Consider the following 26,904-nt stretch of genomic DNA (forward strand, 5'->3'; position numbering starts at 1 on the left):
GCTTCAGCATTTGTCCTTCCTCTTCTCTCTTCTTACCTGTCCTCAGTGATAGCTCTTCTAGTTCTCTCCTAGTTCACAAGGGAATCTCTTTACCACCATATGACTACTCTTTGACGTAGCGTCTACACTCAGAGCTACAGAAGCTCCGAAGCCCAGTGATTTCAGCCCTGCTTTTCTCTTACGGGTTTAATAGGTTCCTCGCTTAGAAAAGTAGCTTGGCTTCCACTCTTCCACTGTATTAAATTTGGTCCCAGGACACTAGTATGGAGCCAGAGGTCTATCTTTTAATTTCAACCTAAGTCAACATAATACAGGGGAGAAAAAATGTATACATACATATACATATATATATACATATATATACATATATATACATATATATACATATACATATATATACATATATATATACATGTATATACGTATATATGTATATATGTATATATATGTATATATATATGTATATATTTGGCATTTGCTTGGTTGATGAGCATAATGTTTCAGTGCTTAGTGTTCTAGAAACTACTGGTAGAACTTTGCCTTTTAGAATAGATTCTGATAAATTGCTGCAAAAATCATCAAAGCCATGAATAGTACATGCATCTTTTTTTTTTTCTAGTACTTTTTAGTATTAACACCTTGTGATCTGACTCGATAGTCAAATTCTTATCCTTTGATTACAGCAGAGAACACAGAATCAGTTCATTAAGCCTTTAGCTTCTTCTCTCCTAGCCTGTAATTTACTACCTGGTGAAATGGTGCTCTCTGCCCTACGAGGATAGTACGTGGGAGCTGAAAGAGGATGTTGATGAGGGCAAGATTCGAGAATTTAAACGGATCCAATCAAGGCACCCAGAACTCAAAAGAGTGGTAAGTATATTTGCATTTAGAGTGTAAAGCCCACATAGGTAATGATGTAATTTTTTATTTATAGAAGCTTATGTTGTTGTTTAGCTTTTTATCATGGACACTTTCAAACATACAAAAGTTAAAGAAATGTTACAATGTACATTGTGAAGAAATGTTACAATGTACCCATCACCCAACTTTTAACAATTAATGATAGCTGATTTTTCATGTATTTCTCTAGCTACTCATTTTCCTGTTTCCCAATTTATTTTAAAGAAAATCCCAGATTCCTTTATTTCATCCATAAATATTTTGGTGTTTATGTCTAAAGGATAAATAATACCATTTTTACACCTAAGAAAATTTAACCATTTCTCAATATCATCAAATAACCAATCGTTATATGAATTTCCCTGATTGTCTTCTAATGTTAAATTGTTTGAATTGGATTCAGAATAAAGGTCTATATATTACTGTCAGTTAATGTGTCTCAGATCTCTCTTAATTATAGTTCCTCCTGTCTCTCCTTTCCCATCTTTGCAGTTTCTCTTGAAGAAATCAGGTGGTTTGTTCTCTAGGGTTTCCATGGTCTGAAGTTTGCCGGTTGCATTTCCCTCGGTACCTTCTAACGTGTTCTCTGGCCCTTATATTTTACATAAATGGTTAGATACAGACCAGTGCTGTCCACTGGAACTTTTTAGCGCTGTGCTAACATAGTAACCACTAGCTACATTGCAAACTTTCAGTAGTCACAGGTGGCTAGTGGCAGATATAAAATATTATCATTATAGACAGTTCCATTACAAACTACTATTCTAGAGGCTTGATCAGGTGGGGAAGGGAGATGACCAGATCTACTTAATAGATGGTTCTATCAGGTTGTCTTTTGTGATATTATTAGCCATTTATGATCATTGCCTTGGTCTGTTTTGTTTTGTTTTTTTAATGTTCATTTTTTTTGAGAGATGGAGTGTGAGTCGGGAGGGGCAGAGAGAGGGAGACACAAAATCTGAAGCAGGCTCCAGAGTCTGAGCTGTCAGCACAGAGCCTGAAGTGGGGCTCAAACTCAAAAGCCACGTGATCATGACCTGAGCTGAATTCGGACACTTAAACCGACTGAGCCACCCAAGCGCCCCTGTCTCGGACTGTTCTTTAAGGATTCAGAATGATGATACTTTAATTGTATCACATCTTCATTTATTAGCCAGAATTTTCTATAAAATACGACTCACCTACTGTTTGGTCACTCTGAGGTACAGATTGTATAAGAAAGGAGGATAAATGCTTTATTTTCTTTATTTTCCAGTTTTCAAAATAACAAGGTAGTTCTCTAGCATCCTTCAGAAGTGATCAATGGATTTTTTTCTCTTTTCGTTTTCCTTTTTTTTTTTTTTTTAAGTTTTTTAAACTTAGGTTATGAACTCATGAATTTGAATATATTTAAGATGCTTTTAATTCACATTTTTGAATTGATTTTAGGTACTAGAACTGCCTGGGACATTTGCCTAGTTTTGTTAATATCTTCACCCCACTAATTGAAATTTTCTCTTTTGTAGAATCGTCCACAGGCAAGTGCCTGGAAGAAGTTAGAGCTGTCACATGAGTATAAAAACAGAAACCAGTTACGGGAATATCAGTTGGAAGGGGTCAACTGGCTGCTCTTTAATTGGTATAACAGGTATAGAAAAGAGTGGGCCCATGAAATGTAGGCTTGGTCTGGGATGATTTTTATTAATTTTCTGTTGAAACAGTTTCTTTTTACTCTTTTGTTATGTACTTTTAAAAAGATGGTATCTTTTAACATGCTTTTCTTTTTCCATGGTGAATCTTCAGGCAAAACTGCATCCTGGCTGATGAGATGGGATTGGGCAAAACTATCCAGTCCATTGCCTTTTTGCAGGAGGTATATAATGTGGGCATTCACGGACCCTTCCTGGTCATTGCTCCACTGTCCACAATTACTAACTGGGAGCGAGAATTCAATACATGGACAGAAATGAACACTATTGTATACCATGGCAGTCTGGCTAGCCGTCAGATGATTCAGCAATATGAAATGTACTGCAAAGATTCACGGGTGAGTGGCATATCATGGGAATGTAATGGTTTGGAGAGAGTAGGCCAAGGTAGCTGGTATTTTAGAGGCTTTTCTATGAATAAAAGACTTTTAATGAGGTGATTTATGGCATTTTGTCTAGATTACATGAGGAATTTTTTTCACTTTTGCTCTTTTTATCCAGTGAACATTTTGATCCAGTGGGAGTTCTGGCTTCATTTATGAATACTTAGATTTTAAATAGAATTTTACCAGTATTGATAACTTTTAATTAAGAAAGAATGGAGGTGGTGAACTTAGGCCATTTCCTTTCTAAGTCTACTAAAATTTTCATCAAGATCGATTCCTGTTTCTATATAAATTTTAAAATAAAAATTTGAGCTATTCATCCTTTCTTAGTTGTATTTTGCTGCTATTTTGTTAAACTGATTCTCCTGTCCATTTTTAGATAGTAACAGATATTACCTATTTCACTTTCAGTTTTGTCTTGTATGTTTCAACGGTGCCTGACCTTTGTGGATTTCATTGTTAACTATCAAAAGATCTAGGTTTTGAGATACATGAGCTAGGCATACAGCAGAGTCAAAAATGTCCAGCTTCATTCAGTGAGGTCTGTCATTTTCTCAAGAAACTGAATGTGTTGAAGAGACATTGTATCTTACATTCAGTGATTTGGCATTATTTATCATGAAGATAAACAACAGCATAGGTGGGTGGTGGTGCAGTTTGTATTTCCTGTTGAGCCTGCCTGAATATAGAAAAGAGAATGTGTAATTCAGAAGAGGTCCCTGTTTAGGTTCATGGTAGGCCTTTTCTTAACTTTATTGCTTTCGTGCTTAGGGGCGCCTCATCCCAGGTGCATACAAGTTTGATGCCCTGATCACCACTTTCGAGATGATTTTGTCAGACTGTCCTGAGCTTCGTGAGATTGAATGGCGTTGTGTCATCATTGATGAGGCCCATCGGCTAAAGAACCGTAACTGCAAGCTGCTTGATAGCCTCAAGCACATGGACTTGGTGAGTTCTTCACATTGACTCATGGGCAAAAACACCTGAAATTAAAATAACCCTAATTCTCTGTGGAATTAATATAACTTTAATTACCAGAGAAGAAAAAAGAATCCCAATCCTGGTATTGGGTGGTGGGTATGACCTATGGGAGTGGACACCTGAAAGTCTTGTAAGAGTCCTGTATATTTTAGAATTGGAAGGTAATTGTGTTAGTGGTTTTTAACCAGGTGGAGAGGCGGGATACTGTATTAGTTACCTCGTACTGCATAACAAATACCCTAAACGTTAGTGGCTAACAACTAATATTTTTTATGATTTTCTAGCCCAGCAACTTGGGCTGTGTTTGGCTAGACCATTACTTTGGTGATCTTGCCTGTAGTCAGTAATGTGGCTACAGCTGGCAATTGGTGGGCTCTTGGGTCATCTTCTATATGACCTGTTATCCTTCAGTAGGCCAGACGTTGCTTCTTTACATGGTAGAGTCAGGGCAGTGTCCAGAGAGGGCAAAGGCAGAAGTTGCAAGGCCTTTGAGTTATAGGCTCTGAAACTCACACAATATCACTTCTGCTACATTCTCTTTGTCAGAGCAAGCCACAAGGCAAGCCCAGATTCAAGGGGTGAACCTTGATAGGAGGAACTACAAAGAATTAATGGCCATATTTAATCCAGCACAGGTACATTCCCTAGAGGGGGACATATTAGGATATCTGTGGGGATTTGAGCGTGGAAAGGCATATGTAATTGAAAAAATAAATATTTTGAATATTTCTTTGTTTGCTCATAATCATGTTTAAGTTAATTCTTGTTAAATATCAAGGTGTTTTGTTTTGGTTTTTTTTTTTTAATGTTTTATGTTTATCAAAAGAGGGAGCAAGAGTGAAAGAAAAGTTAAGATAGTAATCTGGTCCATTCCCATAATTATACAGATAAAGAAATTAACGCTTAAGTTATATGCTTAATAGAAAACCCCAGATGTCCTTTGTGTTTTTGAGTTTTATCATTTTTTTGTTTTCTCCATTTCTAGGAACACAAAGTGTTACTCACAGGAACACCATTGCAAAATACCGTGGAGGAACTGTTTAGCTTGCTTCATTTCTTGGAACCTTCACAGTTTCCTTCAGAATCAGAGTTCCTCAAGGACTTTGGGGATCTCAAGACAGAGGAACAGGTAGGAAATGTATCTGGACAGAAAAGGTAAAGTGTGTAGTAGGCACGCATGTACTGTCATAGGCCGTGAGGGCCTTTTTGAACTTACAACCTCGTGCCTGCATCATTTGTGGCATTGTGCAAAATCTACATTTCTCATAGTGGAAAACTCATGTTTTTTTCATGTTTCCAAGTAACGTAAGCATGTTTGTCCTCATAGTTTTTATTTCTTTTCTCTCTGTATTGGGCACAGGTTCAAAAGCTACAGGCCATTCTCAAGCCAATGATGCTGAGAAGACTCAAGGAGGATGTTGAAAAAAACCTGGCACCCAAACAGGAAACTATTATTGAAGTAGAGCTGACCAACATCCAGAAGAAATACTACCGGGCTATTTTGGAGAAGAATTTCTCCTTCCTTTCCAAAGGGGCAGGTCACACTAACATGCCTAATCTGCTCAATACAATGATGGAGTTGCGCAAATGCTGCAACCACCCATATCTCATCAATGGTGAGAGAGCTCCTGGAGAATACTGCATTCCTCTGTCGCCTGTGTTTCCTTTCTAACGATACTCCTCAGGAACTGTGGATACGTTGACTGACTCAGCCTAAGTTGGGGAGAGAGAGGGGTTCTTTTAAAGCAACTCTTATGTGAAATGTCTTTTGCTAGTTCTTCCTCCTTCATCCTGCATAATCTTAAATTATATGCAATTTGCTGTTTAGAATTTCATGAACAAGAACTCAAGTCATTCTGTCCTTTGGAGAAATGTCCCCACTGGTACTCCATTTTGTAGTTTCTGATTTGGGTGCCAGTGGGATGGTAATAGTTGTTAGCATGTACTGTCCTAGTTCTAGTCCACATATTTATGTATGTTTTACCCAATTACATTCTTAAGTCCTGATTGATTTGCAGTATTTTGTATGACACAGTCGAAGATTATTTAGGATGTTTTGGGTGCTGAAATTCTCTGTGAGAAAAATGTTTATCTCAAGTCAGATAACTTTTCTTGGCTTCCTTATCTCAGTTAAGTAAACTACAGCCTTAGCATGTTTCTCTGGATCTCACCATCAAGTTTGATTTTTCTTTCGGCAGGTGCAGAAGAAAAAATCCTGACAGAATTTCGAGAAGCTTGCCATATTATACCTCATGACTTCCACTTGCAGGCCATGGTTCGTTCAGCTGGCAAATTGGTTCTTATTGACAAGTTGCTTCCAAAACTTAAAGCTGGTGGCCATAAGGTTCTGATCTTCTCCCAGATGGTACGCTGTCTAGATATCCTAGAGGATTATCTAATTCAGAGGAGGTGAGAAAAGAATCATACCTTGCCTTGTGTTTAGTGTAGCTTCGTAAAGCTGCTAAGAGTAGGAGGGTCTGGGTTTAATAAAGTCGGTTAGGACTGGGATAAAAGAAGTATTTAAGATTCCTACTCTCAACTCTCTGATAAGGTTTGGGTCAACTAGAGATACAGAGATACTGATATTGATCCTAGTCTGCTTTTTTGGTCTCTTTTTTCTGCTTACCAATTAAATTTTCTTCTGTGATTGTCGCACAGGTACTTATATGAGCGTATTGATGGGAGAGTCAGAGGTAACCTTCGACAGGCAGCTATTGACCGCTTCAGCAAGCCTGACTCAGACCGTTTTGTCTTTTTGCTATGCACCCGGGCTGGTGGACTTGGTATTAATCTCACAGCTGCTGATACCTGCATCATCTTTGATTCAGACTGGAATCCACAAAATGACCTGCAGGTAGAGGAAATCATTGTCTTAGGGACGAACCACCTAATGTAAGAGGTTTTCCAACAGGATCAAGATCTCATAGAAAGACTTTCTTTCAAAGAGTATGGCATTGTTTATTTGGTTTAAAGGTGGCAGTCTCCATCAGCAAACCGTCAGTAAATGTTTTGGGCTTTGCAGACCATACGGTGTCTGTTGTAACTACTTAGCTCTGCTCTTGTAGCACAAAAGCAGCCATAGACAACATGGAAATGAGCGGGTGGGTTTGCGTTTCAGTAAAACTTTATTAACGGAAACAGGTGGCTGGGTAAACTATAGCTTGCTGACTCCTGTTGTGTTTGGTGGGGCAGTCATTTCATCTTGAAATTGACTTTTGGTTTTGAGTTGATCTCATGGCTGCATTATAGATGTGAATTGGTATTTTGAATTCTTCCCACCCCAATTTTATGTTATCTTTGCCCTTTCTTTCCATTTCTTTTTAACCAGGCGCAGGCACGATGTCATCGAATTGGGCAGAGCAAAGCTGTGAAGGTGTACCGTCTCATCACTCGTAATTCTTATGAGAGAGAGATGTTTGATAAGGCTAGCCTTAAGTTGGGATTGGATAAAGCTGTGCTTCAGTCCATGAGTGGTCGGGATGGCAACATTACTGGAGTGAGTCCTCTTAGTCTGTGGATACATTTGTAGCAGGTCATAGCAATAGAGGGAGGCAAAGCTATTTTGCACAGGAATGTGACCACCATGTTTGATTTCTCAATTCTTATTTCTTAAAATGTAATAAACTAAATTATTATGATATGGTTAGGTAATGCTCTTAGTAGTTTTTTCATCTTACTGTTGGGTTTTGCAGATCCAGCAGTTCTCCAAGAAAGAGATTGAAGATCTCTTAAGAAAAGGAGCATATGCAGCCATAATGGAAGAAGATGATGAGGGCTCCAAGTTTTGTGAAGAAGACATTGACCAGATCTTGTTAAGACGAACCACAACCATCACCATTGAGTCTGAAGGAAAGGGTTCTACCTTTGCCAAGGTATGTTCTGTCTGTGCCAAATGCTAGAGAAGCAGAGGTAGAGACAGGAATTTTTAGAATTTAAATATATTTTTTAAATATAGTTACTGGTTTCACTTGCTCAAAAAAGTGTTATGGTCAACTTTACTTTGTTCCTTCCTCACTAGGCAAGCTTTGTTGCTTCTGAAAATAGAACTGATATTTCTCTGGATGACCCCAACTTTTGGCAAAAGTGGGCCAAAAAGGCTGACCTGGACATGGATCTACTGAACAGCAAGGTAAGCTTCCTTTTCTTTACGGAAGCAGTGTTTCAGGAGCCTTTGTAGCTGCTCCGATTCTTTGATGCTGGCCTTCATTTATGATGGTGTATTGTATATAAGAGCCATTGTAAAAACTTTCTGCATATGAGGCCCCAGAAAACTACTTAGATATCTACCACTTACTTTTGCTTCCTGAGTCCCTATAGATTATTTTGCATGTCCTAAAAAAAAATCTCTTTTTGAGTATCTACAGATGTTATATCCATAATTGTCTTAATTCCTTTCCCACAATCCTATCTTGAACAGAGTTACTCTTCTGCTTCTGTTCTCTGTATAGAATAACTTGGTGATTGACACACCTAGAGTACGAAAACAGACCCGGCACTTCAGCACCCTGAAAGATGATGACCTAGTGGAATTCTCTGATTTGGAAAGTGAAGATGATGAGCGGCCACGCTCTCGCCGACACGACCGTCATCATACCTATGGGCGCACTGACTGTTTTCGGGTGGAAAAGCACCTCTTGGTATATGGGTAAGAACCCGTCTTGCCATTAGAGGTAGTGGATTTTAATCCTGCTAGACACTCGGTTTGCCTTTCAGATTGGAAGCTCTGACCAAAGAGGGGATAATGGGAAAAACTTTATTCTGTTAAGATGTTTTCCCCAGATCTTTTCCTCTCCCATCTTTTGGAAGTCCCCAGGAAAATATTAACACAATTTTCTGTTTTTCTAGTTGGGGACGGTGGCGAGATATCTTGTCTCATGGACGCTTCAAGCGACGTATGACTGAACGAGATGTGGAGACAATTTGCCGGGCCATCCTTGTTTACTGTCTTCTACATTATCGTGGGGATGAAAATATCAAAGGCTTCATTTGGGACTTGATTAGCCCTGCTGAAAATGGCAAGACAAAAGAATTGCAGAATCATTCAGGTAATTATCAACTCTTTACTGTTTATCTTTCTATAGATCACCTAATCCTTTTCAGGTCCAAGGGTTTTTCTCAATCCAAGTCTTTAATGTCTCCCCTTTCCCAGGTCTGTCTATCCCTGTGCCACGTGGACGCAAGGGGAAAAAAGTAAAATCACAAAGCACTTTTGATATCCATAAGGCAGATTGGATCCGGAAATATAATCCTGATACCCTGTTCCAGGATGAGAGTTATAAGAAGCATTTGAAACATCAGTGTAACAAGTAAGGATGGAAATTAACAAAGACTAAAGCATTTTCCACCCCAGAGTTTCTGTGTTATTACTGACCTGGCTCTTCTTCCCTCACTTGTAGGGTGCTATTGCGGGTACGGATGCTCTATTATCTAAGGCAGGAGGTTATTGGAGACCAGGCAGAGAAGGTGTTAGGGGGTGCCATTGCCAGGTAAAGTTATGGTACATTTTTCTTTATGCCTTGCCTTATACCAGAAAAGATTGGTTTATTTCATTCTGTGCTGTCTTTGGGATAACTGATAATTAAGAAAGTATGTCACTTCTTTAATCTTATGCTTGATACCAGTGGAAGGAAATAGGCAGATCCATGAGCATTTAAGTTAATGGATAAAAGAAGATACCTATAATAATCTTCCCAAGGATTGTTATTTAATTCTCTGCATTGCTGTGTTGACTCTGCTGTCTTCTACCTTTAGTGAGATTGACATATGGTTCCCAGTAGTGGATCAGCTGGAGGTTCCAACAACATGGTGGGACAGTGAGGCTGACAAGTCCTTGCTCATTGGAGTCTTTAAGCATGGTAGGTACCTTTTTTTAGTCTGTTTATTTCCTTTTGTAGACTTACGTCCACAGATGGAACATGTAGCGTAAAATGCTTATGGCCAGTACCTGAGTTATCTGATTGGTTTTCAACAAAAATTACGTTTGAATAAGAAACTAGTTCTTAAATATCCAGAGCAAAGCATTTCGTTCCTATAAATAGATGTTCAGAAAGACCAGATGGATAGTTAAATCCCAAGGTAGGGAGTCTCCCATCTGTTCCCTAATCAGTGTTATCAATTTGTATGTTGTGGTATCTTAGTTAAGCTTCCACAGTTCAGGGGAGGTAATATATGCCCACTCCTACTAATAATAAACACGTTTAATTTGTATGAAAGTGTTCTACTTATGTAACATCCTATTTGTCTAAATGTTCAACAGTCACTCTGATGAAGGTATGAGCTACAGTGAAACAAAATGGAGTACAAAAAGGAAGAGTACTCCCTTTTCAGTCTTGCCTAATAACAAATCCTAGGTATTAAAAGCAGTGAGTGCTAACTTCCACCCCAGTGACTTAGTGAATTAGAATATCACTTTTTTTTTTTTTTTTTTAAACTATTCTGGGGTCACCTGGGTGGCTCCAGAGGTTAAGCATCAGGCCCTTGGTTTCGGCTCAGATCATGATCTCATGGTTCGTGAGTTCAAGTCCTGCGTCGGGCTCTGTGATGACAGTGCAAAGCCTGCTTGGGATTCTCTTCTCTCTCCCTCTCTCCTTCCCTCCCTCCCTCCCTCCTTCCCTCTGCCCCTTACCCGCTCCTGTGCTTTTGCTCTCTTTCTCAAAATAAGTAAACCTAAAAGAAATTGAAAATGTTTTTCTGTTTATTTCTTAAACATAAAAGTAATGGCACTTAATCAACATGTTTTTGAGATGTTTTAAGGGATCGGAAAAACTGAACACTTTCTAATTGTAGATTTACTTGTGAGACAAAGAGGTTTAGATGAGTCCAAACATCCTGAAATATATTCATGGACTCATTCATTCATTCTCTGTTCATCAGACATTCAGTGCCTGTTTGTTTACAGGTGTTTCTTGTCCTTCATTCAAAAATGTGTGACCTAGCCCTAAATTATTTTACTTTTCAGTTTCCCCATGTATGTAGTAAGAATAATAATAGAAAAACTACCAGTTAAATGGCTATGTAAACTTTTCACCATTCTTTATAAATTCTAATTAAGTTCTTATCTTTTATAACTAGCGATAAAACTCTTTGTGACTCTAAGTTGCTATAGAAATATTAAATATAGTAATATAACCCAGTAGCTGTCCAAGTTAGTATTTTCTATTATGAGCAAAGTAGCTCAGATAGTTCAATTATTTCAGCACCCTTTAGGCAAAATTAATCTCTTATTTTCTTCAGCTTAAGACCCTTTTTCTTCTAGGCTATGAGAAATACAATACTATGAGGGCAGATCCAGCCTTATGCTTCCTGGAAAAGGCTGGTCGACCAGATGACAAAGCCATTGCAGCAGAACATCGAGTATTGGATAATTTCTCTGACATAGTGGAAGGGTAAGCACTGGTGTTTAATTGTCTTAAAGTTCTGAATCTACCCCATGAAGCCTATTAGTTGCTTATGCTAAGAGACAACATAACTGTAGCCTTGACTGAACCCATTAGTATTCTTAATGATGGTTATACTCATTAATGATAAATTCTTAACAAAGAGTGGGATTAGCAGAAAGGACTCCATAAACTAGGCTAAAACCACACATTGCCATAAGATGCCACTAAGGGTGAAAATTAACATTACTCCTAAACGGCTTATTTGACATTCTGTTCAGTTTTCTTGCAACACTTTTCTGTGTAGCCACAGCTGACAGGACAATTGATTCTCTTGAAAGATAATAGCCATGCAACTCTCCTATGCCACTTATGTGGTTAGCGCCTCAGGAGATTTTACCCCTGGTTCATCATCTCTCAGTGGTAGCTGACACATATAGGCATAGATTCTGGATACGTGCCTCGATGATGAATTGCCATGCTAATACTGAGTCACCAGGTGGGGCAGTGTTGCCCTGGTTTGGGTGCCAGTGAGTTTAACAAAACTTCTCACATGGAGACCTGAGGGGCATGTTCAGTAGTTGGCTTAGTTCATGAATACCCATTCCATGTACTCTTCTGCAATTGAGAGATTTCTCTGATGATCACAACCTTAGTTTGTTTAGTGCAGAACACTCAAAGGAAATTGGGTCAGTTATTCATTGCAAATCATGTATTATGTCACCCTTCCACTCAGTAGAGCAAAGTAAAACAAGCAAACATGGACTATTCAAATGTAATAATTAAAGTAAATAGGAAGGATGGGAAGAATGGGTAAAGAATAAAAAAGGCTATCAAGAGAAAGGAAATATGCTGGTTAAAGTGTTTTGTTTCAGATGTGAGCAATTTAGAATGACACTTTGTCAGTTTCTCCCAGTTCTTTGTCCTGTTCAGTGTTGTACCTAACTTTCTCAGATCTTAGCACCTGGCTGCCATTCCTTTAAGCATGAAAGAAAAGACTGCTTCATGCTAGATTATACATTTGGCTAGGTCTTCATCCTAAATTGCTTGTAGTGAAGGAAGATACATTCTTGTGTTGTTTTTTTTCATGCTTTTGAATAATTTTAGGGTTGACTTTGATAAGGATTGTGAAGATCCTGAATACAAACCACTCCAGGGTCCCCCAAAGGACCAAGATGATGAGGTGAGGAATTCTCCTTTGAGTCTAGCTTTTCTCTGTTACTAAATAGTTAAGTATTCTCCCATTCCCTGGATCCTGAAGTGTATTGAGTAATTTATAATACAAAATGGAAAGTAACTACCATTTGAGAATATAAAGTAGTAATGGAAAGGATTGTGATACCAACTGGGGGAGACCAGGGATGGCTTTGTGTAGGAGGTGGGACCAAGCTGGATATTGAAGTATATTATGTGACTGCAAAATTCCTGAGTCCCTAATTTTTAAGCCATTAACAACAACTGATTTTTCAGGTTTTACTTTCTTATCCCTTTAGTTGGTTGCTTCCATTTCTTTGTGAGGGGTCATTAGAAATTTTTCTTGATCCCTTTGGTGCCATAGAAGGACTCACATAAGAAAGTGATTTCAGAGTGCCAACTTCCCCCCCTTTCCCTCCCCCCCCCCTCCATCCTGTGGGGTGGATCTCCTTCTCTAGGGTGATCCCTTGATGATGATGGATGAGGAGATCTCAGTGATTGATGGAGATGAAGGTAAACTTCTAGGTCAACTAGTACAATTTTGTGTGGGGTGGTGGGTTGGGGAATTATTAATTGAATTCTGTCCTATCCTGGGATTTCTAAGAGCTTTGCTTTTGGGTGGCTTGATTATCTCTACTGTCCTTCCTGTACTGCCTGTTCATTCTTCTTTTCTTCCCACAGCCCAGGTGACCCAGCAGCCAGGCCATCTATTCTGGCCTCCAGGCTCTGCTCTGACAGCTAGGCTTCGGCGCCTAGTAACAGCTTATCAGCGCAGCTACAAGAGAGAACAGATGAAGATAGAGGCTGCAGAACGAGGGGACCGGAGACGACGGCGTTGTGAGGCAGCCTTCAAGCTAAAAGAAATCGCGCGGCGGGAAAAACAGCAACGGTAGTGTGGCTGGGAATTTGGGCTTAGTTGTAGGCTTGCCTTCGGCTATGGGTCTTATTGAATTTTTTTTTTTAATGTTTATTTATTTTTGAGACAGGGAGAGACAGAGCATGAATGGGGGAGGGGAAGAGAGAGAGAGAGAGGGAGACACAGAATCCAAAGCAGGCTCCAGGCTCCGAGCTGTCAGCACAGAGCCTGACACGGGGCTCAAACTCACAAACTGTGAGATTGTGACCTGAACTGAAGTCAGATGCTCAACTGACTGAGCCACCCAGGGGCCCCGGCTATGGGTCTTATTGAAAAGCATCTTAGGAAGGATTTATTTGGAATTCCCTAGAGGGACCACTTATTTTTGCCTTTAACTTTTATTCCTCTATGCCAGAAACTTTGGTTGTGTGCCTAACCACAACTCCTAAGGAGGTCTTTTATGTGACCGTTCTCATTTATTTGCCCACATCATTTTTTCCCTTAGTTTGCTATGCTTAAATTCTTATATGTTATAGAGTACCTCTTAACTCCCTCTTCTGCTGTCTTCTGGGCTCCCCCTTTTTTTTTGTCCCTACTTTCAATTTTTGTTTATTCAAATATTCTAAGCCACATTAAGAAATAACCAGTTTCCCTGTGTTTTGTTTTGTTTTTTTAAGTTTTATTTATTTTGAGAGAGAGAATGAGAGCGGTGGTGGTGGGCGGCGGGGGGTGGTGGTGAAGAGAGAGAGAGAGAATCCCAAGCAGGCTCCCACACTGTCAGTGCAGAGCCCATTGTGGGGCTCGAACTCACAAGGCGCGAGATCATGACCTGAGCCGAAATCAAGAGTTGGATGCTTAACCTACTGAGCCACCCAGGCACCCCTTCTCTGTGTTTTTCTGATCACTGTTGCCTGATTCCTCTTCCCTTTAGATGGACAAGGCGTGAACAAACTGATTTCTATCGGGTGGTGTCTACCTTTGGTGTGGAATACGACCCTGATACCATGCAGTTCCATTGGGATCGCTTCCGTACTTTTGCCCGTCTGGACAAAAAAACAGACGAAAGCCTTACCAAGTACTTCCATGGCTTTGTAGCCATGTGTCGCCAAGTGTGTCGCCTTCCCCCAGCAGCTGGAGATGGTAAGCAAGACTGGAGAGTCTTGGGTGAGTGGGGATGGAGGGCAACAGAGCCAAGTCGCTTCATTTCTCTGTCTGCCCCTATCTCTTGCAGAGCCCCCGGACCCTAATCTGTTCATTGAGCCCATCACGGAGGAGAGGGCCTCACGGACTCTTTACCGTATTGAGTTGCTTCGGCGCTTACGGGAACAAGTTTTATGCCATCCCCTTCTGGAAGATCGGCTGGCATTATGTCAGCCTCCAGGTCCTGAATTGCCCAAATGGTGGGAGCCTGTTCGGCATGATGGGGAGCTTCTGCGAGGGGCAGCCCGCCATGGGGTGAGCCAAACAGACTGCAACATCATGCAGGACCCAGACTTTTCTTTTCTGGCTGCCCGTATGAATTATATGCAGAACCATCAGGCAGGAGCACCAGCTCCACCCCTGTCACGCTGCTCTACTCCACTGCTCCACCAGCAGTATACCTCGCGCACTGCCTCACCACTGCCCCTGCGCCCAGATGCTCCTGTTGAAAAACCACCTGAGGAGACAGCCGCCCAGGTCCCCAGTCTGGAGAGTCTGACTTTAAAGCTAGAGCATGAGGTGGTGGCCAGGAGCCGACCAACCCCACAAGACTATGAGATGCGAGTAGCCCCCTCTGATACTACCCCTCTGGTTTCCCGGAATGTTCCACCAGTCAAACTGGAGGATGAGGATGATTCAGACTCTGAGCTGGACTTGAGCAAGCTGTCACCATCATCCTCTTCTTCCTCATCCTCATCCAGCTCCAGCTCCAGCACTGATGAGAGTGAGGACGAGAAGGAAGAAAAGCTAAGTGAGTGCATGTGACAGGCTGTTGGCCCTTTTCCCCATTTCCCACCTCTCCACCCCACTCACCTCACTCTTCCCCTTCTTTTTACATGCATCCTCTGGGAGAGATTTGGATTTTGATTTGATAGGATACCAAAAGAGATCTGTTACTCTCTGGGCTTTTATTTAAGGCCCATGTAATTCCATTTCTATATAACTTCATTCTTCCATCTCTGCTCACATTCTGTATGGTCTCTAGCTGCTGACCAGTCCCGCTCAAAGCTCTATGATGAAGAGAGTCTCCTGTCCCTCACTATGTCCCAAGATGGATTCCCAAATGAAGATGGAGAACAAATGACCCCTGAGCTTCTGCTGCTACAAGAAAGACAAAGAGCCTCTGAGTGGCCCAAGGTAATAGCCTCATTCCTGAACACATAGTGTGGAAATATAATGTAACAGAAGCGGGAAACAAGGAACAGATGGTTCTGGTTTTCTTTAGTTGTATTTTGCGCTACACGGTTTTTTTCATGAAACTCTTGCCAGTTGACTTAGGGATCTGATACTATTACCTCCCTCCTCCTACCTTGTGATTTTTACCCATTCTGACAATGGTGGCAGTATTGTTTGTCACAGAATCACATAGCTGGTTCTCCGGCCCTAAAACCAGTATTGATTTCTTTTCCCCCCATTCAGGATCGTGTCCTTATAAACCGTATTGACCTCGTCTGCCAGGCTGTACTCTCAGGGAAGTGGCCTTCTAGCCGCCGGAGCCAGGAAATGGTAACAGGAGGAATTTTGGGGCCAGGCAACCACTTGCTAGATAGTCCCTCCTTGACTCCAGGAGAATATGGTGACTCTCCAGTCCCCACACCACGAAGCAGCAGCGCGGCTTCCATGGCAGAGGAGGAAGTGTCTGCAGTCACCACAGCAGCAGCTCAGTTCACAAAACTTCGCAGAGGCATGGATGAAAAGGAGTTTACGGTTCAGATCAAAGATGTAAGCTTAGCATTTAGGCACTGGGAAGTGGGGAATGAGGCTGTAGTTTTACTAACTACTTCACTAACATGATACTAAACTCATTTGGTTAGCTAACTTTAAAAATAAGAGGGTATAAAAATTAGAGCTCACACAGCTCCATTGAGGAGAAGTCATTGCAGTAAAGGAAGGGATCTTGACTTCTATGTCCTGGGGACTAGATTAAAAGAAACAATATTTTTGAAAGAAATTTAATTGATACAGGGTTCTCTTGGGAGGCTTGTTTCTAGATCCTAGAAACCTAGTTTTTAAAAATTGAATTCAAGTTGTAGGAAAGCTGTTAAAATGACACTGAAGTATTTATGGGCCTTATTAAGTCAAAAATAAGAAGTCATTCCTACTGAAATTAAATCAGTGTTACTTATTTTACAAATGGGAAGTTTAATTTCCTGATCCTCTTCCCTATGGAAACCCTATTAGTTGCTCATTAAGTACTCAACAAGAAAAATTTCTTAAAGTATGTGTTAGGAATTATCAGGATTTTGCTCCTGTGATGATTTGCCATGCTAATATTGAGACACCAGGTAGGGGGTGTTGTTGAAATTCTTCTCTTACTTCTTTTCTGAGGGGCACTAGGTCAAGAAACAAAATCTGTCTAAGGGAAAAGTATATAGGTTTTATCATATTTCTGATTTCTACCTTTTAGTCAGATGGCCTTCTTTCTCCTCCTTGAGCCAGAGGATGACCCTTACCCCAAGATCCCCAAAGCTTAATATTTACTTTAAAAACATGTGCCATATGACATTTTGGGTGGGTGGGTTGTCTTCTTAGGAGGAAGGATTGAAGTTAACATTCCAGAAGCACAAGTTGATGGCTAATGGAGTAATGGGAGATGGACATCCTTTGTTTCATAAGAAGAAGGGAAACAGAAAGAAGCTAGTCGAGGTGAGTGATAGAAAAAGTCTTTAATGTGATGATTAGATTTTTTTTATTCCTACTAATTGATGAAGGCAGTTGGGATTAAGGGACTAGAAGATACTAGAATTATTTTATGGCTACCATTGGCTCTACTCCCCCTCCCTCCCTGCCCCAAAGAAGAGTATGTGCTCATGGGGGTGGATTCTGGGTTTGCAGCTGGAGGTGGAGTGCATGGAAGAGCCTAATCACCTTGATGTGGACCTGGAGACCCGGATCCCTGTCATCAATAAGGTGGATGGTACTTTGCTGGTGGGTGAGGATGCCCCTCGCCGGGCTGAACTGGAGATGTGGTTACAGGGTCATCCAGAGTTCGCTGTTGATCCCCGATTTCTAGCGGTGAGTGGCAGTTCCATCCAGCAAGATTTAAAGTCATTCCCTTGGTGTTTAAGCTGTGTGAGAGGGAGGAAGCATGCCGTATTATGTCATCATTTCTGTATCTGCCAAATCAGAATAATAATACCCCGTCTTCCCAACTCACAGAGTTGTAAGGATCAAAATAAAATAAGTTAAAGCACTTGCTAAACTAAATACTAGGCAGTTATTTACTGTTGAACTATTATCTGATCACCTGATTTTGGGGGGAGAGATCAGCTTAATGGCAGTTTCCCACCAGGACTAATCCTTTCCTTGCCATGCAATAAGCATGTATTGTCAAACTAGACACTAGTACCTTAATAATTACTCCAGGGAAGATTTTTATTCCTCTAGGATGACTGATCCTTTTCTATTTCAGTATATGGAGGATCGCAGAAAACAGAAGTGGCAGAGATGTAAAAAAAATAATAAGGCGGAATTGAACTGTTTGGGAGTGGAACCTGTCCAGACAGCTAACTCTAGGAATGGGAAAAAGGTGAGTGAGACTGAGGCGTTACCACTCTGTTCCCACACTAGATGTGACTGGAGAAATTATTTGATGCTATGTTACTTACCTTTTTAACAGTGTATGAAAAAAATTTATCTTCAGTCCACCAATCAGAAAACCAGAGTAATTTTATTGGTTTTAATACAGTCCTTTAGCATTGTCATCTCTACAATAGCATAAAGTTCTAAAAAGTAACTAGCACGTCAAGCATATTAAAACACAAGAATTAGTAAGATGTGTTGGAACATTCAAGGCCTTCTGCTCTTCTAGGGATTGACTAGGGAGTTTTGGCAAATCTTTAACCTTTCAGTTTGCACATCCTGAAAAGTTGAGGGTATTGGAGCAGATAATCTCTTAAAAGTTTTAGGATCCTGTTTATTTATTTATTTAAAAAAAATTAATTTTTTTTAACGTTTATTTATTTTTGAGATAGAGAGAGACAGAGCATGAATGGGGGAGGGTCAGAGCGAGGGAGACACAGAATCTGAAACAGGCTCCAGGCTCTGAGCTGTCAGCACAGAGCCCGACGCGGGGCTCGAACTCCCAGATTGTGAGATCATGACCTGAGCCGAAGTCGACCGCTTAACTGACTGAGCCACCCAGGCGCCCCAGGATCCTGTTTATTTTAGAAGGGACTTGGGGGCTACTAAGGAAAATAGTCATAGCGTTTCCCAACATGGAGGAGTTTGAGAATCACTGATAATAACGCCAGTAATGGAAAAAGGAAAGGAAAACATGTTTTATAGTTTGAAACAACATTGGTTATTCCATTATTTTCAAATGTACTTATGCTTTTACCCCAGTTATAGGCCTTTTGGTAGATTAAGTGCTGATAATCCTTTCTACCAAAATATAACTGTAAAAGTTTCTCTTTGCTATGTTAGCCTTACTTTGGGCAGTAATTATATTTTTTAAACATATTAAATCATGGTTTGTTTGGGAAGCACTTAAAGTGATAAGTACTTGTATATACTCCCTTTATCTAATCATCCCCTTTCATGTACATCTTTACATATGTATGTAATATGTATATAAAAATACAATGTATCTTTTAGCAAAGTCAATTTCCAAATAAACATTATCTTTTGCATTTAACAAATTGAGATCATTATTTTGCACATTATAGTAATTTGTGAGGGGCATTTATGAAGCTTATTTTTTTTTATTGGTAAAAGTGGTTTCATATAAGGATTGTTGGCCATAGAAGAATAGTTTAATTTTCCCTCTTATCCTCCATGGGACCAAAAGTGTGATAATAAGCACAGTGGTTGATATGTGAGACTGATGGCTGAAGGCTGGATCCTTCTCTGTCTTGAATTTCACGTTACAGAGCAGCTTCATAAAAAAGGCTTTTCTCCAGTATTACCTATTTTTACCTCAAGTATTTTGTTATTTCTTTATAGTCAGTTGAAACAAAAGATCCTAGGGAGTCACAGAAAATCATAATATGACTAGTACAGAATTTTTGATGTAGACAGAATTGATCGTGTATCTAGCACTGCATTATTACTTGTAACTGTGGGAGTTTAGGTGCTATTATAGTTATATTTTAAAAGTCTATACAAATACGGAGTATTGAGAGGTTTATCTCCAAATAAGAAAGGTATATTCCCATGTCACGTGTTAGAGTTAGATTGGTAAATAGAGTGCAGAGATATAGGCACCAACTGTCTGAGTTTAATTCTAGGTTACCCAGTATTGTACTTAGGTCTAGCAAAGCAGAGGTACTAGTTCCAGCTTCGGTATACTTAATTAAAATTTACAGTCAGAACATCTAGAAGAAGTGACTTTAAATTCAGCAGATAGGTTCTTTTTATCAGTGTGAACAAAACTTAAATTTCACGAGGAGCTACCCACAGTCTTTTTGTTGTTCTAAACATCCAGGAGTCTTAACCTGACCTGTCTTTAGTTTACCACACTCTGATATTCTAATGAGTGATAATTTTGTGAATACCAATATAGTCGTTCTGCACTTCACATGATAAATTTCATGTGAACAACCTGCCATCAGTAAAGTATACTGTGCAAATACTGATTCACTCATTGGCTTACTCAGGCCCCTTTAATTTCTTAAAGGTAAGAAATGGGCGGATGGACTAAAGATACAATGTAGTCACGGAAAAAAGAAAACTCTGGTTCACATGAGTATCAGTATCAATTCCTTGATCTTAGCTTGGGCCTTGCAGTGCTTCCAGCAGCTACATCCAGCATTTCCTCCTCCTTATTACCATCAAGCCTTATCTGAATGTGCTTGTTTTGCTGCTCCTAAAGATAGAGTCAGTGAAAAAGAATTTGCAAGCTAGGGCTCTGTTGGCTTCTATTTTGCTTTTTGACTTTCTTACTTGTTTACCATCTTCTTTTCCTTTCTCCTAGGGTCACCATGCTGAAACTGTGTTCAACCGGGTTTTGCCAGGGCCTATCGCACCAGACAGCAGCAAGAAGCGGGCCCGTAGGATGCGACCAGACCTTTCTAAGATGATGGCCCTGATGCAGGGTGGAGGCACTGGGTCCCTGTCTCTGCATAATACCTTCCAACACAGCAGTAGTGGCCTGCAGTCTGTGTCATCTCTGGGTCACAGCAGTGCCGCTTCTGCATCTTTGCCTTTTATGCCGTTTGTGATGGGTGGTGCAGCATCATCCCCTCATGTAGACTCCAGCACCATGCTTCATCACCACCACCACCACCCCCACCCCCACCATCACCACCATCACCATCCAGGCCTGAGAGCCACTGGCTTCCCTTCTTCACCAGCCACTACCACCTCTGGTACTGCCTTGAGGTTGCCACCACTGCAGCCTGAGGAAGACGAGGACGATGAGGATGAAGATGATGATGATGATTTATCTCAGGGCTATGATAGCTCAGAAAGGGACTTCTCACTCATTGATGATCCTATGATGCCAGCCAACTCAGACTCGAGCGAAGATGCTGATGACTGAAGCCCCAGCATGGTCCCCATTGCTTGGGTGGCTGCTGTTATTTTCAATTACTCTGGCCCTTGGACTATGGAAAAGTGGGAGGGGCAGGGGAGATGTGGGGAAACCCAGGACTCCAGGAGGTGAAAAGGAAAAAGAAAACTTGTACCTGATTGCTTCCAAAATTGAGAGGATTGGGTGGGCAGGGGGAACTCCTAAAAAAACACATGACCACTTCCTCATTTCTGGGGAAGGAAAGGAGACTAGAGCAGCTGATGTGCTCACCCCTCCCTAAACCCCTCCATTAACCACAGACTATGTAGCGCTGGCCCTAGCCTCTGGCAGAGCCTGTTCCTGGCCGAACTGTGGATACAGCTGGAGGGTCAGGAACTGTTACCTTCCTTCCCCTTGGCATTAATAAATTTAAGTTAATCCTTTTCCACTCTTCCTTTGTTCTATATTTGCTCAAACCCAATATAAAGGTTAATTTTGAATTCATGATGGGTAATTTCAATACCATTTCCAAAGTTCATTATCTCTCATACAAAGTTACCTTGGACAGGACAGACAAGTCGTCTCCACTCCACCAAAGGGCATATGTTAAGTGTAGTCCAGCTTGCTAAAGGCAAGGCAATTATTTAATGTAAATAGTAGGCAAATGTTCAGATTCAAACTCCCAAGTTCTTAAAAGAAATGAGGAGGAAGAATGTTGCCAAGGAACCATGTACATTTTACCTGGAATTAACTGAAATAACGGTGCTTTTGAGAAGCCTTAAGAATGGTGTCACTTCATGGACTGTGGCAAGGGGACAGGCTGACAGGAAGGAACGTTGTCAAGATTTGAGCCGGGTTGGGGGGGGGGGGGCGGAGACTGGGTTGTGTTAAGCCCCTCAAGCCATTTGTTTCCTACAACTCTTCTCCCACCATCCCAGGGCTCAGATGAAGCCTGGGCATTTCATTTCCTTTTCTAAGGCAAGGTCCTTTCACCATAATTTATTGGTAGGGTGCGTTTTTTTCTCCTCGGTTTGTTCTGTGTGTGTGCCCGGAGCCTCAGACCCAGCGTCCCACCACGAAGGATCCTTCTAGACCAGGAGCTGCAAAGGGTTTTGCTTCCCCACCCTTTCTAGGAGGGGAACGCACCCAGCCTTCCCTCTCCCGTCCCACGCCAGCTCCCGCTCTTTCCGCTTCCCCGGCATTTGTCGGTGGGTGGGGCCATTGCAGCGGCGCGCGGCAGCTCGTGTGGGGCGGGGCACGTGTGGGGCGGGGCAGGCTCGGCAGGCCTCCCGCTTCCTTCGCGGTGCCCCACCGCTGCCGCCTCCGCCAGAAGTTGGAGCTCCTGCAAACCGCAGCCCGACTGAGAGTGAGGGCGGGGCGGAGCGTCACGTGATGACGTCGCTTCGCGTGCGGCTGTTGCTAAGTTGACAAGAAAACCCCGCGAAAATCTAGACTCTTTTAGTGTTGCACATTTTGTTGATTTTCCACTGTCTTTCTTCCTCTCCTTCCGCTAACCTCCGGAGAGAGGATTAAAAGAAAAAAAAAAAAAAATCCAAGCGCTGTCGGGACCCGGAAGCGGAAAGGGCATCTTTGAGGTCGATACTTCCGGGTCACTGGGAGAGTGCGGGATTCCGGGGCCGAGAGCGGGTGGCGGATCCGGGACCTCGCGTGATTCTCGGAACCCGAGCAGGAGCGGCGTCTGTGGCTATGGCTGTGACTCTGGACAAAGACGCTTATTACCGACGAGTGAAGAGACTGTACAGCAATTGGCGGGTGAGATAGATCCCGTAATTTTCCCTGGGGAGCCCCCCTCTGCCATCCCATAATAACCCCATTTCTCGGCGCCCTTTTTTCCCTTTCCGTCGGGAATTCCCGGGTTCAGTGTCGCGCCCCTTTACTTGCTGCAGGACCATTCACCGCAGGCCGCCCCCAGCGCCGCCCCGGAACAGGGAATCCCCCGCAATCACCCTGCCCTCCATCCACCACCATCTTCCCCGCGTGCTGGCCCCCGTCATGCATAACAGCCTCCTCTCACAATTCCTTCCCGCCCTGGAAGAGGCATCATCCTTCCCTCCCACTCTGTGATCACGTCTTGCTGCCCCCCTCCTGCAGTGTTCATACACACCCACGCACTCGCTCTGTCCTTCCAGAATCCGAGTATTCCGCCCCAGGTCCCGCCAGAATTGGCAACCTTCTTCGTAAAGGGTGGATGGAGGGGCCAGCAAGATGTGAATCCGGCTTTTCGTGTTTATCGTTTGCGGGGCTTTTGCTGGAGTTCAAAAAAAAAAAAAAAAAAAAAACCGCTCACGCGCAGCCGTCTCATGTTCTAGGCCCTGCTGTGGGTAACACAGAAACCCTAATGCTGAAAACCTGCAAGCATTAGTAATGCAAAAACGATGTGATGCTTAAAACCTTACTAGTTTTCCTCTTTGGTAGAGTATCCGGGGCACGTGTTGAGAAAAAGCGCTGTTGCAGTCTCCAGTGTTTTAAAGGTTGGGTAATTTTGCCGCTTGAGAAACGTCCACGATTGAAATTTATTTTTATGAAAGTAATTTATCAATTCATACATTTGATTGCGTCCTGTGGTGCAGGCTGAGCTGTCGAGCTTAAGTCTGGCCTCTGAACTCTGTCATCCAGGGAAGCTAAAACTAATAAAGACTTTTTAAAACCTGAAAAATGTCCTGACAAAAGTGATCAGTTCTGATTTTCAGCATGTAAATTGCCGTTCAAAGAGACCCTCCACTAAAAACCAAGCTATTAAACTTGGTCAGTTACCTGCCAGTCATATTAAAGGTTCATGTGTCTTTAATTCTTTGAAGATAAATGCGTTAGATAATTGAAAGTAAAACGGATTCTTTGTTGCATTTTTATGAAAATAAGGACTTAATCCTAGAAAAATGCTGAACATAGTTTTATTTTTAAGATTTTGTATTGGTTAATTTCTATCAAATGTTTTCACAGTTTCTTTCACTGTTACATTTTTAAATAATGCACGTTACAAAAACTTTCTGGGGCACCTGGGTGACTCAGTCTGTTGAGCATTGAACTCTTGATTTCAGCTCAAGTCAAGATCCCAGGGTTATGACAGGCTCCTTCTCCCTGAGCTTGGAGCCTGCTTAAGAGTCTCTCACTCCCTTTGTCTGTCTCCCTTCCTGCTTGCTCACACATATGCGCTCAAGCTCACTCCCTCTCTGGTGCTCGTGGGCTCGCTCTCTCTCTCCCTCTCCCTCCCCCTCCCCCTCTCCAATAAAAAAAAAAGTTGAGCATTCGACTTTGGCTCAGGTGGTAATCTCATAGTTCTTGAGTTGGAGCCCCACACCAGGCTCTCTGCTGTCACCACAGATCCTGCTTTGGATCTCTGTCCCCCTCTCTCTCTGCCCCTCCCCCGCTCGCTGTCAAAAATAAACATTAAAAAAGCATGCTGTGAAAAAAAATAAAAATGTGTTTTTAAAAAGGAAAAAAAAACTTTCTGGAAGTTGCAGTATTTTCCAAAGATTGATGTACAAGGGTGCAGTATATAATAAATATAAATAAATCAGAAACTCTCTCTTCCACTCATATACCCTGAAATTATACAGCTTAGATGTGTAGGTTGTTCCTAGTCCCAGTAATTAAGAGTTTATCAGGTTATTCTTCATCTTCTCTAGACCATTCACAAAAGCTAAGATTCATTTAGTCAGTGTTCCATTACGTGGTTGATAAATGCAAAGCATGAGACTGGGAAAAACTGGAGGCCTAAAGACAGATTGGCAAACTTAATAATATTAAGTAGCAGTGTTTAAATCAAGGAAAGTTAAATTATAGGCCCTTGTTTTTTGTTCCTCAAAAATATTTTTGAGAGAGAGACAGAGGGAGAGGGCGCAAGTGAGCAAGGGGCAGAGAGAGGGAGAGAGAGAAAAGTGGGGCACAAGTCCACCCAAAGCAGGGCTCCAGCTCATGATGTGGGACTTGAACTTACGAACCATGAGATCATGGCCTGAGCCGAAGTCAGATGCTTAAGGACTGAGCCACCCAGGCGCCCAGAAACCATTAAGGTTTATCCTGGCCCTTCTACTTACGTCATTTGAAGAGGTATGTTAAATGTTAATAAGAACTGGTATTGTATAAAGTTATGTGTCAAGTCCATATGAAAATGTACTCATTAGCAAAATTTGTGGCTAATTATTTTGAAAATCTTATTTGAATAAACTTTCTATTTTCTTATAACTGTGAATTTTAATAATTATGTCCAGAACCCACCTGTGGAATTCCTTTCTGCATCATAGTCTTTCCAGGTTACAGTACTTCATTCTGACCTGCTTAAACAAAGATCATGGTTGTCGGGTAAATTCTGGTTGCTTATTCTCTTAGCTGTAGCAGAAAGATAGTGAAGTATATAGGTGCGTGCTATATGTATTTTTTACACTTTTTCCTTTTTTAATAAGAAAACTAGCCTTGAGATGCAGGAATAGCTTGAACTATACAGATCCCAAGTCTTGTATTGTCCATACCCATCTTCAAAGAAATATCCATTATGAAAAAAATTCACAAGCTAGAAAATTTGTTAGTTGCCACATCCACTTTTTTGTTTTAAATACCTGCAAGCATAAGCTTTTCAGAACTGTGTGATTGTGTGTGGTAGCTCCAGCTCTCTTCAGCCATAGAGTTTAGTGGAGAACCAAAAAGCTACTAACCTTATTTTGTTTTTTAGAGAGAGAGCATGAGCGGGGGAGAGGGTCAGAGGGAGAGAGAATCCCAGGCAGGCTCTGCACTGAGCTAACGTGGGGCTCAGTCTCACGACCTGGGATCATGACTTAAGCTGAAACCAAGAGTCCAGCACTCCACTGACTGAGCCAGCCAGGCTCCTCATGTTTTGTTTTGTTATTTTTAATAAGAACAGGAGCTAATGTGACTTCTAATCTCACTTATCTGCAAATTGAGTTTGGGTTAAATACATATTGTGAGGCTACTGCAAATAACATATTATTTTTATTACAGTTTTCATTAATTTATGTCTAAAAACAGCAACATCACACACTTCTGTTTGAGTAGAAATTTCCAAAACATTAGTAAGTATATAGTGTCATTTTAAAGATGAGAAAATCGGCTCAGTCGAAAATCAAACAGGAGATCTTCGTGACAACTAGAACTTATTACTGTTTTGTGACTGTAGATGTTGGAGTCTAGTCCAGTCCTGCCTCTTCTATTTTAGATCAGAACTTGCGTGAGCAGCAAGCATTTGCAGCCCTTGTCTATTTCTGTGTTAGAAAACTCCGGGTAGTGGCAGTGGATCGTGAGAGTGGGCTCTGGGCTTCTCCTCTCCTCTTATACTTAACTGGGTCCTTATTTAGGGCTCCCAGCCTTTTCAGGATTGTGATCATTTTTAACCAGGTACTATGATTAGTACTGCATGGGGTAAGAGGTGAAGGAGGTTAGTCTCCATTCTGCAGTTCAGCTGCTTTGAGAACCGAGGGAAACAATATCCATGCACACCTAGAACCCTACCTCTTAGGGCATCCTGCTATGTGTGAACCTTGAGTCATCTGCCTTTTATCCCAAAAGAATTATGTCACCGTTTTCAAAAGGAAAGCCAGTCCAGTGCGTTCACTCACGTGTCTGTATGCCATGGGTCAGGATGGAAATGATGGGTGGCTCTAACCCTAAAAAAGAAAGTTTGTGTCCATGGAGAAAACTATATGCTATAGTGTCCGTGCCTCGCTCAATTGGTGCTTTCTGACTGCTGATTTTTGTGTTGCGGATGAGTGTCTTGTTCTGGATTGCTCTCCAAAAGTAGACAGTTACCTTTTATGGCTTAGGAAGGTTCTTTAAAATATAGGCAATTCCCATGCTTCTTTCATCAAGATATTGGGTTATTTCTATCCATTCCCATTCT

At 41.5% G+C, this 26,904-nt stretch overlaps 2 protein-coding genes, 1 long non-coding RNA gene and 2 other non-coding genes across 10 annotated transcripts in view; 4 read left to right on the forward strand and 1 right to left on the reverse strand.

Moving 5' to 3' along the window:
• The window catches only part of CHD8 (chromodomain helicase DNA binding protein 8), a 61,735-nt gene extending 40,259 nt beyond the window's left edge, over positions 1-21,476 (forward strand). For 4 of the 6 annotated variants that reach the window (XM_049613143.1, XM_049613147.1, XM_049613144.1 and 1 more), the window contains exons 11-38: positions 733-870; positions 2,406-2,527; positions 2,683-2,926; positions 3,746-3,922; positions 4,941-5,084; positions 5,316-5,571; positions 6,154-6,364; positions 6,614-6,809; positions 7,284-7,451; positions 7,648-7,827; positions 7,974-8,084; positions 8,404-8,600; positions 8,801-9,000; positions 9,081-9,261; positions 9,352-9,441; positions 9,707-9,810; positions 11,211-11,340; positions 12,439-12,514; positions 12,984-13,038; positions 13,207-13,414; positions 14,313-14,521; positions 14,613-15,332; positions 15,567-15,718; positions 16,001-16,303; positions 17,114-17,227; positions 17,417-17,596; positions 17,994-18,110; positions 20,496-21,476. In XM_049613143.1, coding sequence (XP_049469100.1) covers positions 733-870; positions 2,406-2,527; positions 2,683-2,926; positions 3,746-3,922; positions 4,941-5,084; positions 5,316-5,571; positions 6,154-6,364; positions 6,614-6,809; positions 7,284-7,451; positions 7,648-7,827; positions 7,974-8,084; positions 8,404-8,600; positions 8,801-9,000; positions 9,081-9,261; positions 9,352-9,441; positions 9,707-9,810; positions 11,211-11,340; positions 12,439-12,514; positions 12,984-13,038; positions 13,207-13,414; positions 14,313-14,521; positions 14,613-15,332; positions 15,567-15,718; positions 16,001-16,303; positions 17,114-17,227; positions 17,417-17,596; positions 17,994-18,110; positions 20,496-21,062 — 5,550 coding nt within the window. In that variant the 3' untranslated portion in view covers positions 21,063-21,476. The remainder of the gene's footprint in view (positions 1-732; positions 871-2,405; positions 2,528-2,682; positions 2,927-3,745; positions 3,923-4,940; positions 5,085-5,315; positions 5,572-6,153; positions 6,365-6,613; positions 6,810-7,283; positions 7,452-7,647; positions 7,828-7,973; positions 8,085-8,403; positions 8,601-8,800; positions 9,001-9,080; positions 9,262-9,351; positions 9,442-9,706; positions 9,811-11,210; positions 11,341-12,438; positions 12,515-12,983; positions 13,039-13,206; positions 13,415-14,312; positions 14,522-14,612; positions 15,333-15,566; positions 15,719-16,000; positions 16,304-17,113; positions 17,228-17,416; positions 17,597-17,993; positions 18,111-20,495) is intronic. The other 2 variants (XM_049613145.1, XM_049613146.1) reach the window with 2 other exon arrangements.
• LOC125910610 (small nucleolar RNA U6-53/MBII-28) lies at positions 11,792-11,901 on the forward strand. Its single transcript, XR_007454104.1, has one exon. It is a non-coding gene; the product is annotated as a small nucleolar RNA U6-53/MBII-28 (small nucleolar RNA).
• LOC125910611 (small nucleolar RNA U6-53/MBII-28) lies at positions 16,828-16,913 on the forward strand. The gene has a single exon (XR_007454105.1). It is a non-coding gene; the product is annotated as a small nucleolar RNA U6-53/MBII-28 (small nucleolar RNA).
• LOC125909724 (uncharacterized) lies at positions 17,229-21,765 on the reverse strand. Its single transcript, XR_007453765.1, has 2 exons — positions 21,592-21,765; positions 17,229-17,649 (listed from the first exon to the last, which is right to left on the reverse strand). It is a non-coding gene; the product is annotated as an uncharacterized LOC125909724 (long non-coding RNA).
• Positions 21,766-22,297: 532 nt separating this feature from the next.
• SUPT16H (SPT16 homolog, facilitates chromatin remodeling subunit) overlaps positions 22,298-26,904 on the forward strand; it is a 39,645-nt gene continuing 35,038 nt past the window's right edge. Inside the window, exon 1 of the mRNA XM_049613149.1 lies at positions 22,298-22,805. Within this exon, the coding sequence (XP_049469106.1) occupies positions 22,740-22,805 (66 nt within the window). The 5' untranslated portion in view covers positions 22,298-22,739. The remainder of the gene's footprint in view (positions 22,806-26,904) is intronic.

The sequence above is a fragment of the Panthera uncia genome, assembly GCF_023721935.1.
Source record: "Panthera uncia isolate 11264 chromosome B3 unlocalized genomic scaffold, Puncia_PCG_1.0 HiC_scaffold_1, whole genome shotgun sequence".
NCBI lineage: Eukaryota > Metazoa > Chordata > Mammalia > Carnivora > Felidae > Panthera > Panthera uncia.